Raw genomic sequence first — 18,945 nt, forward strand, 5'->3', positions numbered from 1 at the left:
GCCAGGGCTGCCCCCTTTCCTTCGTCTCAGGTGGAACAGAGAGGTGAGGATGGCAGAGGATGGAGACTGGCCCTGGCTGGGCTGCCGGAGCAAGCTGAATTATATTCACATTCCCAGTGAGTGTCAGGAGTGGAATGCAAGAAAGAGCCCCATCCCCCCACCCCATCTCCCCAGTCTCTCTCCAGTCCTCCTCTCCGCCTCCCCACCCGGGTCTATCCCAGGAAGCATTGTCACTCCCAAGCTGACCCCTCCACCAGGGCCACCAGGCCTGCTGGGAGGATTCCAGGCAGTGACAGCTGCCTGCAGCTCACAGGGCCCTGTCCGCCACCCCGCTTGCTCTCCTGGCAGCGGCCACTGTGATTGCTGGGGAGGGCAGAGGGCCTTGTGACCTAGCCGGACCTCCTACAGATGTAATGTCCTTTACTGAAATCATCTCCCTCCCACCGTTTAATGAGGCTGAAATCAGAGAAAACCTGAAACTGACAGAGGGGCTACACTTCCCAGAACCCACCACCTGCCTCCTTTTACAGGGAGTATTCTTCCCATCTCTCTCCTTTAAAAATATTCTTAAAGTTTATTGAAGATCACTTTAATACATGGACATAGTTTATAAAGTCAAGAAGACCTATAAGGCTTATTTTTTAAACTGGTCCCCCTTGCTGACCCTGATCTTTTCCCCAGAGGCAGCCACCTTCAACTCTTTTAGCTGTCTCGAGTTTTCAGCTGTAGGCAACTTCTAATTGACTTCCACTAGAGAAAATGAGGATTTAGCTCTCTTACACACGCTCTCTCCCTTTCTCTCTCTCCCTCTCTCACCGCCCCCACCTCTCTCATACTTCCCCTCTACTCATCCTCTCAATCTCATAGATTCTAGTTAAATCAATATTCAGTGCTTACTGTCCTATGCTTTATGTAAATATTGTTTGCCAAGACCACCCAATGTACTATGATTACATTTTTGTACAATTTTGTGTTTCTCAGACTTAGTAATTTTTCTGGTCGCTTAGTTTTCTATGTAGCTAACTATATCTCCAAACTCTACATCATAACTATAGAATTCTTGTTGATATAATAAAAACCTCAGGAACCTATAAATTCCGTGTTTCGCTTTGAGCCCCACACCCTGGGCCTGATTGCTGTGCTGAGCCTGATAAGGCACACCTGTGGTCTGGGCCAAGCTTTGCCTTTCTCCTGTGTTACATCTGCTCTTTCCTAAATTCTCTGTTTTCTACTTTCTTGGTTTACGCTTTCTTTTTTTGTTTTGTTCTGCACGCGGGCCTCTCACCGCTGTGGCCTCTCCCGTTACGGAGCACAGGCTCCGGACGCGCAGGCTCAGCGGCCATGGCTCACGGGCCCAGCCGCTCCGCGGCATGTAGGATCTTCCCGGACCGGGGCACGAACCCGCGTTCCCCTGCATCGGCAGGCGGACTCTCAACCGCTGCGCCACCAGGGAAGCCCTACGCTTTCATTTTGATGGGGCACATCCTCCAGTAGCTTCCTGAGAAACGGTACATGAGAGGAAAATTTGTTGAGACCTAGTACGTCTGAAATGTATTTTGTCCACATTTAGACTTAATTGATAAAATTATTAATAAGTTCTGGGCTGGGAATTTAATTTCCTTCGGGATTATGACAGTTCTGCACTGCATCTTCTAGTTTCCAGTGATGGTGTTAAAAAGTTCAGTGCCTGATCGCTGATCCTTCGAGTACGACATTCTCTCTTTGGAGCTTTTGATATGCGTCTGTGCTAGGCGCTCTGAAGGCTCTTTAAATCTGGAAACATATAGCTCTGGGAAACTGCTGTGCATAGTTTTTTTTTTTTTTTTTTTTAATAACTTCCTCCCCTCTATTCTCTCTGTTCTTTTAGTCTTATTTTTGGATGTTAAACTTCATGGATTGTGGTAGACAGAATAACCTCCCCCCAACCCAATCCCTGAAACCTGTCAGTGTGTTATCTTATATGGCAAAAGGGACTTTGCCATGATGATTAAGTTAGGGATTTTGAGACAGAGAGAATACCCAGGATTATGCAGTTGGGCCCAGTGTAATCATAAGGGTTCCTATAAAAAGGAGGCAGAGGTGGGGGTCAAAGTCAGAAAAGGGAGGTGTGGAGATGGAAGCAGAGGTCGGAGTGATGTGCTTTAAAGATGAAGGAAGGGACCACGTCAAGGAATGCAGGAGGCCTCTAGAAGCTGGAAGTGGCAAGGTAATGGATTCTTATCTCAGGTTTCCAAAAAGAACACAGCCCTGCGGGGACCATGATTTTAGCCAGGTGAGAACCATTCAGGACCTATGACCTCCAGAACTGTAAGAGAATAAATGTGTGTTGTTTTCAGTCACTAACTTTGCAGTTGTTACAGCAGCCGCAGGAAACCCGTAAAAAGGACTAAAAAGGACCTACTACGTGCCTGGGCGCCACCCAACAGTTTGCATTCTTTCACTTCTTTGCTGGAGCTCTCCTGAGCCTTCAGATCAGGATGGGTCCCACATTGCAAACTCTCCTCTTGTGTTCATCATAATTCTGGTTAAATAGTGATGGCTATGATTATTCCTTAAGTGTCTCTCTACCCACTAAGACCATAGGCATGATGAGGGCTGGGACTGTGGGTCCGTTCGTTTTATTCACCACTTTGTCCCATAGATCTTAATAAATTTGTTCTGTGTGAATCACTAAATTAATTAAATGAATTCTGTTCAGCAGTCCTCACAGCAACCCCTAAATGGGAGCCATTCTCCATTTCACAGATGAGGAAGCCAAGACCCACATGAGGCCCCATCCCATCACTTTCCCAAGGATGCATGGATTAGGAGGGACAGGGCAGGATTTGAACCCAGCATTGTCCTTCTGTGCCCAATAGTCCAGCAGTGTAGCCTCTAAGCTAAAGATGTCCCCACAGACTGTCCGCCCCTGCCCCTCTGACCGTCCCTACCCCTAGCTGACTTCTGCCCAGCAACCCGACACTCTGGGGGAAGGAGCATCTTAATTAGGCCGGCCTGCAGCTGTTAAGGGAGCTGCCTGGTCCCTGATGGAGGCGGAGGTTTCAATGACGAATCCCGTGCTTAGCTGGGCTGGGGGCGAGGAGCTATAGGATTTGTCAAGTTGCTCTGGGATCCTTGGGAATGGGCAGCGTTCCAGAATCAGAGTGTCATCATTGTTATTATTGTTTTTATCTAATCTGTTCTTGAGAACAACCATTTTGAAACTGGGCAAAAATACAGCCTAATATATTTAAACATATATTTTTATTTTTGTCTAATTTAAAAATAAACGCATTGATGTACATTTTCCAAGTGCCTGCCTGCTGAATTCCTAATGTAATACAACATGACTCAGAGCTAAATTTAAAGAGAGAAGCACATATGTTTAATGCAGGCACCAACTTTCAATCTGAGGAGAAACAGAGTCAGAAGTATTTTTTTTAGTGTGTGAACGGACTGAGTGCACAGTGAATTATCTCCAAGCCATCTGGGAAGTCTGGTGTTTTTCAATGCCTTCACAACTCTAATTTTAAGCCGTTATTTGGCCTTTAAATAACAATATCTTTTCTTTCCATTGGAATTTGCACCAGATTCCGCATTTATTGCGCTATCGACTCCAAAAAGAGACCTATCTTTGAGAGTGAAAAGAGCAAAAGTTATTGAACGTATTACTCTGCAGATTGGCTCTGGGAAAAAAACAGCAGTCTGATAATTTGCAAATGAAGTTTGACATATTCTGGGACGGCATATTGCACTCACCACAAACAGCCTGGTTGTGCCCGGCGGGGAAAGCTTAATTAAAGCCCCCTTAACAGCATGTAACTCGAGGAAAAACACTTAGAGTGCACTGTAAATGACCTTCAAGTTGTTCCATGGGGTTCCCATTCATGAATGGTCTTGATTTTTACCTAGAAGAAAGACAGTACAATGTGATTATAGACTCTTAGCTCTAAGGGGGTTCTGGTCTACCCTACCAACCCGTGTCGGAATCCCCGGCAGAGACTCCAGATAAATGCCCATTTATTTTCTACTTGAATACCTCTAGTCATTGGACTCACTGCCTTCCTGATTCTAGGAAGTCCTTTGCAATGTTAGGTTGAGATCTTCCTCCCTACAACTGGTTCTCATTATTGCCACTAGATTACACAGGAGTCTTCCCCATGGTTGACACAAAGGTAAGTTGAGGGTCACCATCACGACCTTCTTCCTGTTCTCATCTTCTCTGCTACAAATGAAGCACATCCGGCTCCTCTACGGAAAGAAGAGGACGACTTGGGTAGGTTCTCTCCAGTAAGAAATATCATAATTTTTTAGGAACCTGTCCATAGGGGAGAGGACAAAGGAGACAAAGGAGAAGATGTCTTGAACCTCTGTGAAGCCAGATTTGGCCAACATTTTGTTTATTTCATTTGAATCCCCAAACTTCTATTCCTTCCACAGCTTCTAGGTATGGTCTGTTCAGAGGTACGGACTTTGCTGAAAACCAGATTCCCATCAGTACAGAGGTTCTCAAAGGGAAAGGCCTAAAGACCACACCACTCAGTCAGAAGACCCCCCAGGCCTTCTGCTCCTACTGGTTCCCTCTCACCTTCCACCAGAAAACAACGTGACAACAAACTTGCCAGAATTAAAGTGAGATGACCGAGATGACTCCAACAAAGACCTGATGGAATGCATCGACGTAACATCGATGTGTGGCCCAAGAGCTATTTTGTTCCACGGTAGATGTTTGCGTGTGATCTTGTCTCCTGTGAATTCTCCTCTGCCTTCTCTTCTGCAGGGATGCCCTTCCCACAGGTATCCACCCAGCTCAATCCCTAACCTCACACCGGTTACCACTCAAAGCTTTCTTTATCAGACCAACCTATCAGAACGGCTGCCTCCTCATTTCTCTGTCCATTCATCCTGCTTTATTTTCCCTCTGAACCGTTCTCACTACATGACATGTTATAGATATAGCTATTCTTTTTTACCATCTGCTTCCCTTCACTAGAATGTAGGCTCTGCAAGGCAGGGACTTTATCTCACCGTGTACCCTGCTGAATCCCCTGGGCTTATAATATTCGATTAATCAATATTTATTGAATAAATGTTTGAGAATCAAGATGTGGATATCAATCTATGGATATCCATCCCAGAATATCCTTCAGACAGACTTGAGAATAGCTGGATTAGCTTGAACGTTACATCCTACATGAGCCCTTTCTGCCTCCCAGATAAAGTGACTCTCCCTTCTATAAGTTCTTTTCAAACTCAGTGGTCACCATTCATATGGCCTTGATCTTAATAGCAGTTTGAATTTTAGCTGACTTGCATTCATATCTCTCCTGTTAAGAGCAGTACCCAGAGAGCAATCATTCAGCCAGATGCCAGCAATTGCCCGGAAAACACAAGGTGTAAAAACAAATGGCATCCTCCTCCTCCCTCTGTTCTCTTTCATGGAAAGGGTTTGGAGATATTTTGGTTATGGTAGCTATTCGTAATGAAAACTTGTCATATCTAGTACAGATTGGGGTGCTGGTTAGCAGTTTGGGTGAGGTGTAGTATGATGAATATCTCAAAGACCTTTTACTATGTGCTCAGTTATGTTCACTACAATGTCAGGTATTATTCAGAATTAATTTGAAAAGCCCTTTTAAAACACAACAATAAAAAGACAAATAAAGTTAAAAATGGACGAAGGATGTGAATAGACAGTTCTCCAAAGAAGATATACAAATGGCCAATAAGCATAAGAAAAGATGTTCAACATCATTAGTCATCAGGGAAACGCAAATCAAAACCACGATGAGATTTCAGTTCACACCTACTAGGGTGGGCATAAGCAAAAAGGCAGACATCGAAAAGTGTTGGTGAGGATGTGGAGAATGTAGAATGGTGCAGACACTACGGAAAACCCTGGCAGTTTCTCAAAAATTGAAAAAGACCCAGCAATTCTACTCCTAGATAAATATCTAAGAGAACTGAAAACATATACCTACACAATAACTTGTACACAGAAATGTTATTCATAATAGCCAGAAAAAGTGGAAACAACCCAAATGTCCATCAACTGTTTAATGGATAAACAATAACTTGTACACGTATGTTCACAGAAATGTTATTCATAATAGCCAAAAAAAGTGGAAACAACCCAAATGTCCATCAACTGTTTAATGGATAAACAAAAGCTGACATATCCATTCCTTTCTGCCACAAAAGAATGAAGTACTGATAAATGCTACAACATGGGCGAGCCTTGAAAACACTATGAGTGAAAGAAGCCAGACACAAAAGGCCATATATCATACAATTCCATTTCTATGAAATTTGCAGAGTAGGCAAATCCATAGAGACAGAAAATAATGAGTGGTTTCCAGAGACTAAGGGGAGCAGAAAGTGTTCTGGAATTAAATAGTGGTGATGGTTGTACAACTTTGTGAATATGCTAAAAAAAAAAACCTTTGAAAAGTGAATTTTAAGGTATGTGAATTCTATCTCAACGAAGCTGTTATTTTTAAAAAAGTTCTTTGCCTTTCAGTAACTGAACACTTAATAAAAGTGATTACTATAGTTAGCTCTTACATATTTTCAATTATGGAAAGCAAAACACAAAAAGCCACCCAAAAATCAAGTAGTTGAATAGAGTCAAATACCACGTAAAGAGCCTTCAACTCAGCGCAGATAACACAAGCCGTCACATTTTGGGTGGAGAGAAAATGGAAGTCTCTTTCTTGGGGAAATTATACAGGAGGAATAAAATGATTATTGGCCATACCATGCTTTCTTCTTCCTTTCCAGCAACGACCGTCACAGTGGACAGTGTGCTAGAAGCCACTTAGACCACTGATGTCTACCAGGCAGTCAACAGAACCAACAAATCCTTAAAAAAAAAAAAAAAGACCTAGAATCTGAAAAACTCAAGGCATGTTCGATACCCACATGATATCCCTAAGAAAACAAACTTTTCATTATGGAAAAATATCAAACAATATAATGAAACCCACAAACGCATCACCACCTTCAACAATTATCCGCTGACAGTCAATCTTCTCTCACCCTTTCCCTCACTTACCTCTGTCCCCCCATATTATTGAGAAGCAAAGCTCGTATATTATATCGTCTTATCCAGAAGTATCTCAGTGTGTCCCTCTAAAAGATGACCCTTAAAAAAACCCCACAACATATGTTCAAATTTCCCTCACTGCCTTACAAACTTTTAAAGAAACAGTTCGCATAATGTCCTTTTTAATTGTTATCTCCATTCTCCATGGATACATGAAAACATGAATAGCAATGACTACTATTTACAGCAACAGCTATTTTGTGCCCGACGGTTTCCTGGGGGCTTTCCACATATTAACCAACATAATTCTTGCATCAGTCACACGGAACACTGCCTGTGTCCCATCTCCCAGCTCAGGGAGATTAATTAACCTGACCAAGGGTCAAGCTGGCTGACCCCACCTCTGTTTCCCACTCATGATCCTCCCTGGCCTGCCTTTATTCTAGGGCTGTGCTGTTCAATAGTATAGCCACTAGCTACGTGCAAAGAATTTCAAAGATTTAGTAGGCAAAAAAGTATGTAAACGATCTCATTAGTAATGTTTATATTAAGATGATCGTCTTTTGGATATATTGGGTTAAGTAAAATCTGTTGTTGAAATTTCACCTGGTTTGTCCTTAGTTTTTTCAATCGTGGTAAAATACACATAACATAAAGCCGACCATCTGACCATGTTTAAATGTACAGTTCGGTAGCGTTAAGTACATTCACAGAGTTGTGCAATGAATCTCCAGGACTCTTTCCATCTTGCAAAACTGAAACTTGGTCCCCATCAAACAACAACCCCCCATTTTCCTCTATCCCCAGCCCGGCGCAACCACTATGCTACTTTCTGTCTCTGTGAATTCAATTATTTTAGGTACGTCATATGAGAGAAATCATACAGTATTTATCTTTTTGTGATTGGCTTATTTCACTATCATAATGTCTTCAGGGTTCATCTATGTTGTGACATGTGTCAGAATTTCCTTCCTTTTAAAGGCTGGATAATAGTCCATTGTATGTACATACCATGTTTTGCTTATCCATTCATCTATTGGTGGACATTTGGGTTATTTCCACCATTTGGCTATTGTGAATAGTGCTGCTATGAACATGGGTGTGCAAATATCAAGACCCTATTTTTGATTCTTTTGAACGTATACTCAGAGTGGAACTGCTAGATAATATAGCAGTTCTATTTTTAATTTTTTGAGGAACCTTCGTACTGTTTTCCATACTGCACCACTTTACCTTCCCACCAACAGCATACAAGTGTTCCAGTTTCTCCAAATCCTTGGCAAAATTTATTTTCTTTCATTCTTTTTTAAAATAGTAGCCATCCGAGTAGGTGTGAGGCTCTCTACCTTTTTTTACTATGACTAGTAGAAAACATGTGGCTCACATTATGTGTCTATTGGACAGCAGTGCTGGAAAAGAAAGATAAAACTTGATTTTCCAGCCTCCTTTGCAGGTAAAGGTAGCCATGTGGCATCATTCTGGCCAACGAGGTGTGAGCGCAAGTCTGCTGCTGCCACTTCTGCTCCTTCCTCCTTCTTCCTGCCTGTAATGCAGAGCTGGGACCCAGTTGTCTTGCAACCAAGAAGTGACAGAAACGAGGCTGAGGGTGCTGGGGCAGAGAGACGAAAGGGTGTGGGTCCTTGATGAGTCACTACATCAGCCCATATGTACCTCTAGACCACTTACCACGTGAGACCAATAAGCCCTCCTCCCTTTAAACTACCCTTAGCTTTTTCTGTGAATGTTAGGTGCAGCCAAACACTTCTCTCATGGGATCACTCCTAAGTGGTGCAGCTGGGACCTGAACATGTGTCTGTCTGTCCTCCCAGACCTGTGCTCCCTCTACCTCTGCCCCCTGTCCACTGCCTTCTAAGAATGGACTGGTGATACCAAGGAGGTGGAAACTGGTCTCCTGGTTCTCCTCTACACCTCTTATCCCCAAACAGGGAAAGTAATTTGCAGCCAGATGGTGAACAGACATCAACTGCAAGGAATGGGTTCACTTTACACACAAAAATTTACAAGTTAGGATGTCCACTGCTGTATTGTTTAAGGTAGAAAAGCCTAGATGGTCAACAATAGGGGATTCAAGAAATTCTGTAAACCATCGAATGGAATCCTTGCAATAAATAAAATGTTTTCGAAGACTATTTTATGATAGAGAAAGGTATTTAGGCTCTATTATAAAAAGTGGGGGTCAGAAAATAGTAAGCTTCCGATTTTGTAAAATAATGTGTAAGTGTGAATAGCCAGTATGTCGACAGGTGGAACTATGCATAACTTTATCTTCTTATGTAGGCTTTGTCTACACCTTCCAAGATTTCAAAAGTAAGCGTGTATTTGTAATTAGGAAAAATAAAGCAACACATTAAAAAAAAATAAGACTTCATCGCCAAGGTGAATGGATCGTTTCTTTGTCGGGAATCTGATATGCCTTCTTTGTGTCGTCTTTCCTGAGGCTTACCAAGAGCTGGAGGAGGGGACATGGAGCTGGAAGGGCATGTGACGGGGAGGAGGGGTGCTGAATGAGAGCTTCTGAGACAAAGATCCTCGCGCTGCTGCGGCTGTCCCACGTCTTGGCTTTCGCTGGGAGCCCACAAGCTCGGCATCTGCCCCCAGGTTCTGCGTGAGGGTTCCAGGGTTGGTAGCTTCTGATGCTGGCCGTCCATGGTTCCTCTTAATTAAAATGCACCATCCACATAACACAGTAATGGAATTAGAAGGCAATTCCTCCCTCAAAAGGGCTGCGGTCAAGCCTGCGCAAACAACTTGTGTTCTGTTCCACTTTGATTCAGCCTAATGTGTTGGTAAAAGGGTCCATTCCCGAGATGTTTTGTACTTAATTACGCATGAACATGGCAGAAAGCGGAGTTCCCTAACAACACGCTCGTTGTTGATTAAGTGAGCATCCGAATGGGCAATCAATAATTTACTAAAAAATTTAAAATACCTCCTGGCTTCCTGAGATGGGAAGAGTATGGCTCGCATGTGGTCCTTTGTTGTCTGCTCTGCAGGTGCAGGTCCCGCTGGCTTCCTAGTCTCTCTGCCTCTAGGCTTGACCACTTCTGCAGCTAGAGAATGGACTTTCAAACACAGATCTAATCTCCACACATCACACCTCCACTTAGAACTGTCTATTGAACTCTCTTACCTCTACCCCTCCCCCACCCCAACTGCACCTGATTAGCCCCTAGTCACCTCGTCAGGCTTCGCCCAGGCCTCCCCTCTGCAGGAGGACGCTGTGACCACCCTCTCTAAGGCCTCCAAAATTCTCCGTTCAGGTCTCTTACCCCACACGTGAACCTCACTGCTTTTCACGTCCCGTTTGTGACTGTCTCCCCTGCTAGGCTGTGAGCCAACGCCATGAGGACAGGAATGTGCTCTATCTGGATCCTTATTTAATGCTTTCACTCAGTGGAGGTCTCCAGGTAAATGAATGCGTTGGAAGTGCAGGAACCCTGGTGCGGGGCTTGTGATTGGCATTAAAGGCAAACGATTCTCTCCCTTTCCCCTCTCTTGAATTAATAAAAAGTTCCTCTAATCTTACACGCCTGATGGTTAGCTCTGGGGGCCATCCCACTTCCTTATTCTCTAGATGCAAGAACTAAGGTTCAGAAGGGTTAACTGAGAGACGCCAGTGGGGCGGAGCTTGGGCTGATTTCCTGACCTCCAGGAATCCTCTTTGTCCTTGGGATCACCTTGGTCACCATCATCACTGTGGTCCTCATCATCACTGTGTCAAAATCATGAGGAAGCAGGAGAAAAGAGGGAAACAGGAGTGGGGGTAGGTTCGGAAGAGACCGAAAGAGGATTCTTTACCAAACTTGCTTAAATTAATTATGGTAAACCTGGTCCTAAGCAGTTTAAAACTGACTGATGCCCTGAGCCTTAAACAGATGAATGGGGAAGAACACGTTATCTACTTCAAGATATTTTCAGTGATATTTATCAGGCTAGGCTGGGCCTGGTTTTACCATTGGCTCCCCAGGTGTTTAGCAAAATGTCGAGCACGTCCATTATCCGTATTTGTTGAACGACTAACTTGAATGCCTACCGTGTCCCCAGAACCGTGCGCTGTCTCAGTGTAATCCTCAGGGCCGCCCCCAAGGTCTTAGGTCTTGTGCCACATTGACTACGACAGGCGGCTCAGGTCCGCTGTGGATTATCCAAGGAAAAGTTGGTTTTAAATCTATCTGGTGACATTCTGCCCAACCGTCCAATGCAGTGTTCTGCGTCTAGTGAATCCTTAATCATTATTAATTGATGAGGGTGCTTTCTCAGTCTGAGTGCTTAACACATGCTCTCTGAATATGATGGGAGTTGTAGCATATTTTAATTAAATCCAACTTTAATTTAATTTAACAACTTTAATCCTGACTGCTCATTCTAATACACCTGAGCTGCTAGCACCAGGCTAATGGCTTGTTCGTTCTGGAAGGTATTCGTAGCGGGGTGCTGCCTTTTACCCAAACATAAGATCATAATAATTAAAAGTCTAATATGTCTCAAAATGAACTCCTTTGAAGTAATTTTTATCCCACGAACACACACAGATGCAAGCATATATGTGCCAATGTTCTCAAGAATTTACAACACCTTAGAGAAACTCTGTCCATTCCTTTCCATAACAGGAAGTTTTTTGTTGACTGTGATGAAAGACTCCTTACTAGGTTCAGGGGAAATGTATATTTCCCCTGATCAATTTCTGAGTTTCCCAGAAGAGCAGAGCCCAAGAGAAACCCTGAAAACTAATGACGGTGGGAGCAGAGCCACTTTATTGCGCCAATCAGAGTCTAAAACACTGAATCAGAGAATGAGACAAAGGAAAATCTAATTGTCTGTATCTGTGTGTGTCGGGGTGGGTGGCAGGAGGAAGGCTGAGCAGGAAGGAGAGGTGGTATCTGAGTACACAAAGAGATGAAATAATTTGGAGAGAGGATCTGAGAAGCAAATATAACATATTGGGTTAACTCACTGCTTTCACAGAGCGAACATCTATTGTGCCCAAGGCATTGGAGACCTGATGGTTACAAGTTAGCTCCAGCCATCTTCCCATGGTGTCTGCCTTAGAGCATGATTCTAACCAGAGGGTCATGCTTGGGCTTTAGTGGGGGCTGTGAACCCCCTGAAATTGTATGCAAAACTTCGTTTTTATAGATACACGTGGGTGTGGGCAGAAATAGACTGGTACAGTTCCCACCCCCCCACCCTGGGGATAAAATATACAGCAGGAATCACATTCTCTAAGCCTTCAGGTGAGTAAAAACATGATAATGGAGTTAGCCTTCTCTACTCTTCCCCTAGAAAGAATGAATGAACTGAAGCCACAACCAAAACAAGCCAACAGACAGGGATACTTTACTTTTGAAAAGTTAAAAAATATTTTCTACAGAAATCGTAAAAAAAGAAAAACAACCCTCCTGCACTACAAAGGAGATAAGTAAAGGCCATTAAAAACAGTGAATTATAGGACTTCCCTGGTGGTGCAGAAGTTGAGAGTCTGCCTGCCGATGCAGGGGACACAGGTTCGAGCCCCGGTCCGGGAAGATCCCACATGCCGCAGAGCGGCTGGGCCCGTGAGCCATGGCCGCTGAGCCTGCGCGTCCGGAGTCTGTGCTCTGCAACGGGAGAAGCCCCAACAGTGAAAGGCCCACGTACTGCAAAAAAAAAAAAAAAAAAAAAAAAGTGAATTATAGGACACAATTTACTGACAAGCTCTTGGCAACTGGGTCATGTCATTAGAGATAATTTGAATAGATCTCTTGCTAATCCTTTCTTGATTCTGTGCAAAGTATCTTCAAGTGGGGGATGGGAGCACACGTCAGAGCCCCATCAGAAACTTTCTCAGCACATCCTCCTAACAGCTATGCTCTTCTGAGTGATTATTATATGCCAAACAATATTTCAAAAGCTTTGCCTGCAAGGTGTTATAAACCCCACAGCTATTTTATAAGAAAAGGTATTATTACTAGACCTATTTTACAGATGGGAAAGCTGAGGCTCAGTGAGGCTCAGTGACTTGTTTAAAATTCCACGCCTAGAAGTTTCCTGCTATATCTACCCTTTCTCCTTAGGAAGCATTGTAAATGGCCACACTAGAAAAGTGAGGTATATGTCAGAAAATGAAAGCAACTCTATAAGCCCAAGACAATAAAACACCTTTCTTTCTTACTAATTCATCTTAAAAACATCTTTCTTTCTCTACTAATTCATTTTAATGGTATTTAAATTTAAATACTCATGGAGAGCAACATCAGAGCCCAGTTTTTGAGCAGAATTTATCTTTAGTGTTCCAGAACTACAGAATTTTAATTGAAGGGGTGTGAGGGGAGTGAGGTTGGAGAAGAGTGGCGGAATGATTAAGGAAGTGGGCTTGAGATAAACTACAGAATTTTAAAATCCTGGTCCACACAGCCTGGTAGAACTGAAGGCTTTTCTTGCCACCTAGATCGTGTTTACACCTTCCATGCCCCTTATCGATGGCCATTGAAAACAAAATATTTTGAAAGAATTTCAGACTTACAATTGCAAGAATAGTACAAATAATTTCTGTATACTCATCCAGTTTCCACAACTGTTAGTATTTTACCACATTTGCTTTATCCTTCTCTCTCTAAATAAACATATCCAGACTATTTTCTTTTTTATGCAGACATAACAATGCTCCTTTATGCCCTTCAGGGTATATTTCCCCCAAAACAAGGATATCCTCTTCCATAACCACAATACGATGAACAAAATCATGACATCATCACCTATAAAATACTATGAACTAATTTACAAAACTTATTCAGATTTCACCAATTGTCTCAATCGGGTCAGCAAAAGAAAATCCCAGATCATGTGATGCATTTTTTTTTTTTTTTTTTTTTTTTTTTTTTTTTGTGGTACGTGGGCCTCTCACCTTTGTGGCTTCTCCCATTGCGGAGCACAGGCTCCGGACGCGCAGGCTCAGTGGCCATGGCTCACGGGCCCAGCCGCTCCGCGGCATGTAGGATCTTCACGGACCGGGGCACGAACCCACATCCCCTGCATCGGCAGGCCGACTCTCAACCACTGCGCCACCAGGGAAGCTCCATGGGATACCTTCTTTAGTCTCCTTTAATTTGGGGCTGCTCCTCCATCCTTCTTGGTCTTTCGTGACACAAGTGTTTTGTGAGAAAGTATAGGTCAATAGTTATTTTGTCTAACGTCTTTGAGTTTGTCAGATGTCAGTTTTTTTGGTTTTTTTTTTTAGAGACAAGCACAAATTTATTTGATGGGTTTTAGAGGTGTTAACTCAGAGAGCTGACCATGCCAATTCATTATTCTGGAGAATATCTAACGGATTACACTCTTGGTTTCTCAAGGAAACATGGAAGCCATTCACTCGGTTGTTAAGCTCTTTCACTCACCTGTGATTTTTTTTTTAACAACTTTATTGGAGTATAATTGCTTTACAATGTTGTGTTGGTTTCTGCTTTATAACAAAGTGAATCAGCTATACGTATACATATATCCCCATATCTCCTCTCTCTTGCGTCTCCCTCCCACCCTCCCTATCCCACACCTCTAGGTGGTCACAAAGTGCTGAGCTGACCTCCCTGTGCTATGCAGCTGTTTCCCACTAGCTATCTATTTTACGTTTGGTAGTGTATATACGTCCACGCCACCCTCTCACTTCGTCCCAGCTTACCCTGCCCCCTCCCCGTGTCCTCAAGTCCATTCTCTACGTCTGCGTCTTTATTCCTGCCCTGCCCCTAGGTTCATCAGAACCATTTTTTTTTATGTTCCATATATATGTGTTGGCATACGGTATTTGTTTTTCTCTTTCAGATGTCAGTTATTTTGTCCAATGTCTTTGAGTTTGTCAGATGTCCTGATCAGACTCAGGTTTTGCATTTTTGGCAGGAATATCACAGAAGTCATGTTGTGCTCTCCTCAGTGGATCATACCAGGGAGTGGTTTGTCCTACACTGGTGACGTTGACCTTGATCTCTTGTATGGGTAGTGTCAGCCAGGTTTCTCCACTATGAAGTCACTATTACCTATTACCTTTACATTACTGAATTAAATTCCTTCATGGTAAAATATACATAACATAAATTACCATTTTAAGTGTTCAATTCTGTAACATTAAGTGCATTCACAGTGCTGTGCTACCGTCACCACCGTCCATGGAACTTTTTCGTCTTCCCCAATTGAAACTCTGTTCCCTTTAAACACTGATACCCCTTCCCCACTCTCATGGCGCCTGGCACCCACCATTCTACTCTCTGTTTCTATGAATTTGACTCTTCTAGGTACCTCATATAAGTGAAATCATACAGTATTTATCCTTTTCTGTCTGACTTATTTCACTTAGTATAATGTCTTTAAGGTTCACACATGCTGTAGCATGTGTCAGAATTTCCTTCCTTGTTTTTTTAAAATATTTATTTATTTGGCTGTGCTGGATCTTCACTGCAGCATGTGGGATCTTTAGTTGTGGCATGCGGGATCTAGTTCCCTGACCAGGGATCAAACCCTGGTGCCCGGCATTGGGAGTGCCGACGGAGTCAACCCCTGGACCAACAGGGAAGTCCCAGAATTTCCTTCCTTTTTAAGGGTGAATAAATATTCCCTTGTATGTATATGTTGCATGTTGTTTATGAATTCATCCCACGATGGACATTTGGGTTGCTTCCACATTTTGGCTCTTGTAGATAATGCTGCTATGAACGTGGGTATACAAATATCTGTTCCAGACCCTGCTTTTCCTTCTTTTAAGTATGTAACTGGAACTGAAATTGCTGGATCATTATTTTTCCCTTCTTAATTAGCAAATTTCTTGTGGAATGATATGTTGAGACTATGTAACTTTGCTATTACTCCTCACACGTTCACCCACTAGCATCCTTCAATTCCTATCTGAATCAGTTATTTTATTTTTTTTTTTTTTGCAGTACGCGGGCCTCTCACTCTTGTGGCCTCTCCCGCTGCGGAGCACAGGCTCCAGACACGCAGGCTCAGCGGCCATGGCTCACGGGCCCAGCCGCTCCACGGCATGTGGGATCTTCCCAGACCGGGGCACGAACCCATGTCCCCTGCATCGGCAGGCGGACTCTCAACCACTGCGCCACCAGGGAAGCCCTGAATCAGTTATTAATCTAATGGTTGCCAAATGGTAATTTTCTTTCCATCGTTTCTTCTACATTTATTAGTTGGCATTTTACTGTAGGGAAAAAATTTCCCTTCTCCCCTATTGATTTACGAATTTCGAAGCATTTTTTTCAACCCTTTACACCACGGACACCTTAACGCTCTGAGCAATTCTTTTCCATGTGACTCCGAAGTGTGCAAGTTTGGGGAAGTGAGGGAACTTTCTGTATTTCCTTGTCACCATTAGGAAAGCCGAGCGTGCAGCTCGACTGCCCCAGATCCAGGGGATCACTTTCCTGCCCACGCATGTTTAAAGGGGAAACCCTCTCTGGGACAGGGCTCTGAGGAATCACCTGGGCCGCCCCGCCCCGCGAGAACTACATTTCCCAGAGCCCTTCGAGGGTTTGCGTCATCAGCGAGCGCGGCTTTTTGCTCGCTGGTTTTGGAGGGCCCGCTGTGGCGGCGGCAACATGGCGGACGTGTTAAGTGTCGGCGTGAACCTGGAAGCCTTTGCCCAGGCCATCAGTGCCATCCAGGCGCTGCGCTCCAGCGTGAGCAGGGTGTTCGACTGCCTGAAGGATGGCATGCGCAACAAGGAGACGCTGGAGGGCCGGGAGAAGGCCTTCATTGCGAACTTCCAGGACAACTTGCATTCGGTCAACCGGGACCTCAAGTAGGTACCGGCTGAAGGGGCCGGGGGCCTCCCACCCTGTCCCGACCCCGCGCGAGTCTCCTCAGTCAGGGGCTGTTGTCCATTTTCCTTGCTCTCTTGCTCCCCCTCCCTCCTCTCCAAGCCTCTACCTGCCCCTCAGGGCCACCTCATCCTCCACCCCCGCTTTCTCGTCTCCCTTCTCTTGGCCTCCAGGTCCTGGCTGTCTCCCTCCGCCCTGGACCTCCTCAGTGGTCCTTCCATTTCTCACTGGGGGACGTGCTCTCCCCAGGAACTTCCACTCCTCAAATCAGCTCCGCAGGGTTCCCACCTGTGGGCCCGCTGGGCCCCACCACGTCTGATAAAATAGTACCAAACGACCCGATCAGCGCTGCCCCAAAGCCAAGTGCACTCCTTCTGATTGGCCCCAGGTTTTCGTCCGTGAACCTGGAACTCATCAGTTCCACTCTAACCCACCCCCAAACACGACAAAATAGGCTTTGTTCTTTCTTCCCCTACCCCTTCCGAAACCACCTGATCAGTACTTTCACTCCCACTCTCACTGTTCCTCTTAAGTTTCTGTCTCTAGAGAGACCTAATCTCGGCCTTAACCAGCTTAATCACTTCTGCTTACACCTCCCCCCGCCCCCTACAAATATTAATTTGTGGCCTTTTAGGATTAAGGATTGTATATTTCTTTCTTATAAGTCACCTTCTTCTACTTTGTAAGTGAAATTAAGTGAGAGGATGTTTGTAAAATGCCTGGCCACATAGTAGGCACTTTGTAAGTGGTTAGGTCCTGGACTTGCCTTCCCCTGCTTATGAGAGTCAGTCCTTTCCAGGAGGGTTAGGATTGCAGGATTTTTTGCCTTTTACCTCTCATAACTGACCTTAGCAGGGGAAGGCATTGGGTGAGCTAGTCATCCTATAATTTCTGGAGTGGCTGTGTTTTTTTGTTTTGTTTTTTTCCCGTCTCAACTTGGTCTCCTTAGTAACCAGATGGAAGGAGGAGGTAGGATGGAAGAGGAGGTGGTGACCAAATGATGGGAGCCTCTTTTTATTTATTTTCCTCTAAGTAGTTGCCATTCTTGTTTTGGGGGAAAGCCAGGAAGTCACACACCCCTCCTCAACTCCCACACCCACTTGCTGTTCTCTGGTGCAGTGCCCGTTAATACTTTCCCTGCTTGAGGGGATGCGCTGGTGGTTCTTTCCTCTTGTCCGTCTCCTCTTCGATTGGCTTCCCTTGGTAATATACAGGATGTTGTAACCCTTCACCATTGTAGAAAGCTTAAGAATGTTGACATCACCCCTTTGCCTTCTTAAATCTTTAGACAGCAGTACCAAGAAGAAGGTGGCTGAAGATTCCAGAATGAACGTGGCATGAGAAGCTGTTCCTACACAGCCTTTGTTGACACTTGGAGACTGGCCCCTCAGTCTGGCGTGCTTCTGGAATGTTTTTTTTTTTTTTTTTTTTTTTTTTTTTTTGCGGTACGCGGGCCTCTCACCGCTGTGGCCCCTCCCGTTGCGGAGCACGGGCTCCGGACGCGCAGGCTCAGCGGCCGTGGCTCACGGGCCCAGCCGCTCCGCGGCATGTGGGATCCTCCCGGACCGGGGCACGAACCCGTGTCCCCTGCATCGGCAGGCGGACTCTCAACCACTGCGCCACCAGGGAAGCCCTGGAATGTGCTTTTGCTGTTGGCTCCCTTTCCCAAGCTGCTCTAGAGGTTTTTTTTTTTGGCTAGACTGAAGCGTGTTCCTTTGACACAGCCCCTCGGTGGTGTCTTCCCATTCCGTTTGTTTATTTTATCTCTTCTTTGTTTTTTTTCTTTGTGGTACGCGGGCCTCTCACTGTTGTGGCCCCTCCCGTTGCAGAGCACAGGCTCTGGACATGCAGGCTCAGCGGCCATGGCTCACGGGCCCAGCCGCTCCGCGGCATGTGGGATCTTCCCGGACCGGGGCACGAACCCGCGTCCCCTGCTTCGGCAGGCGGACTCTCAACCACTGCGCCACCACGGAAGCCCTCTTCTTTGTTTTGTTACGTTTTAACATCTGTGAAGCACCACGTACAAATCTATCTCTGTGAGAATGGTAAATAATCATCATTTATTCAGGTACTTGCTGTTCTGCCAAAGGTACTGATCTGTACGTGGGT

At 44.7% G+C, this 18,945-nt stretch overlaps 1 protein-coding gene across 6 annotated transcripts in view; it reads left to right on the plus strand.

The window, feature by feature from the left end:
* The first annotated feature begins 16,561 nt into the window (after positions 1-16,561).
* The window catches only part of MED27 (mediator complex subunit 27), a 199,740-nt gene continuing 197,356 nt past the window's right edge, over positions 16,562-18,945 (plus strand). For 5 of the 6 annotated variants that reach the window (XR_004350371.1, XM_032634852.1, XM_032634851.1 and 2 more), the window contains exon 1: positions 16,599-16,817. Coding sequence is in view for 5 of the 6 variants with exons in the window: in XM_032634852.1 (XP_032490743.1) it covers positions 16,615-16,817 (203 nt within the window). In the remaining variant the exon portion in view is untranslated. Of the gene's footprint in view, positions 16,818-18,945 lie in introns of all 6 variants that reach the window. The other variant, XM_032634850.1, reaches the window with a different exon arrangement.

The sequence above is a fragment of the Phocoena sinus genome, chromosome 6 (genome assembly GCF_008692025.1).
Source record: "Phocoena sinus isolate mPhoSin1 chromosome 6, mPhoSin1.pri, whole genome shotgun sequence".
In the NCBI taxonomy this organism is placed as follows: Eukaryota; Metazoa; Chordata; class Mammalia; order Artiodactyla; family Phocoenidae; genus Phocoena; species Phocoena sinus.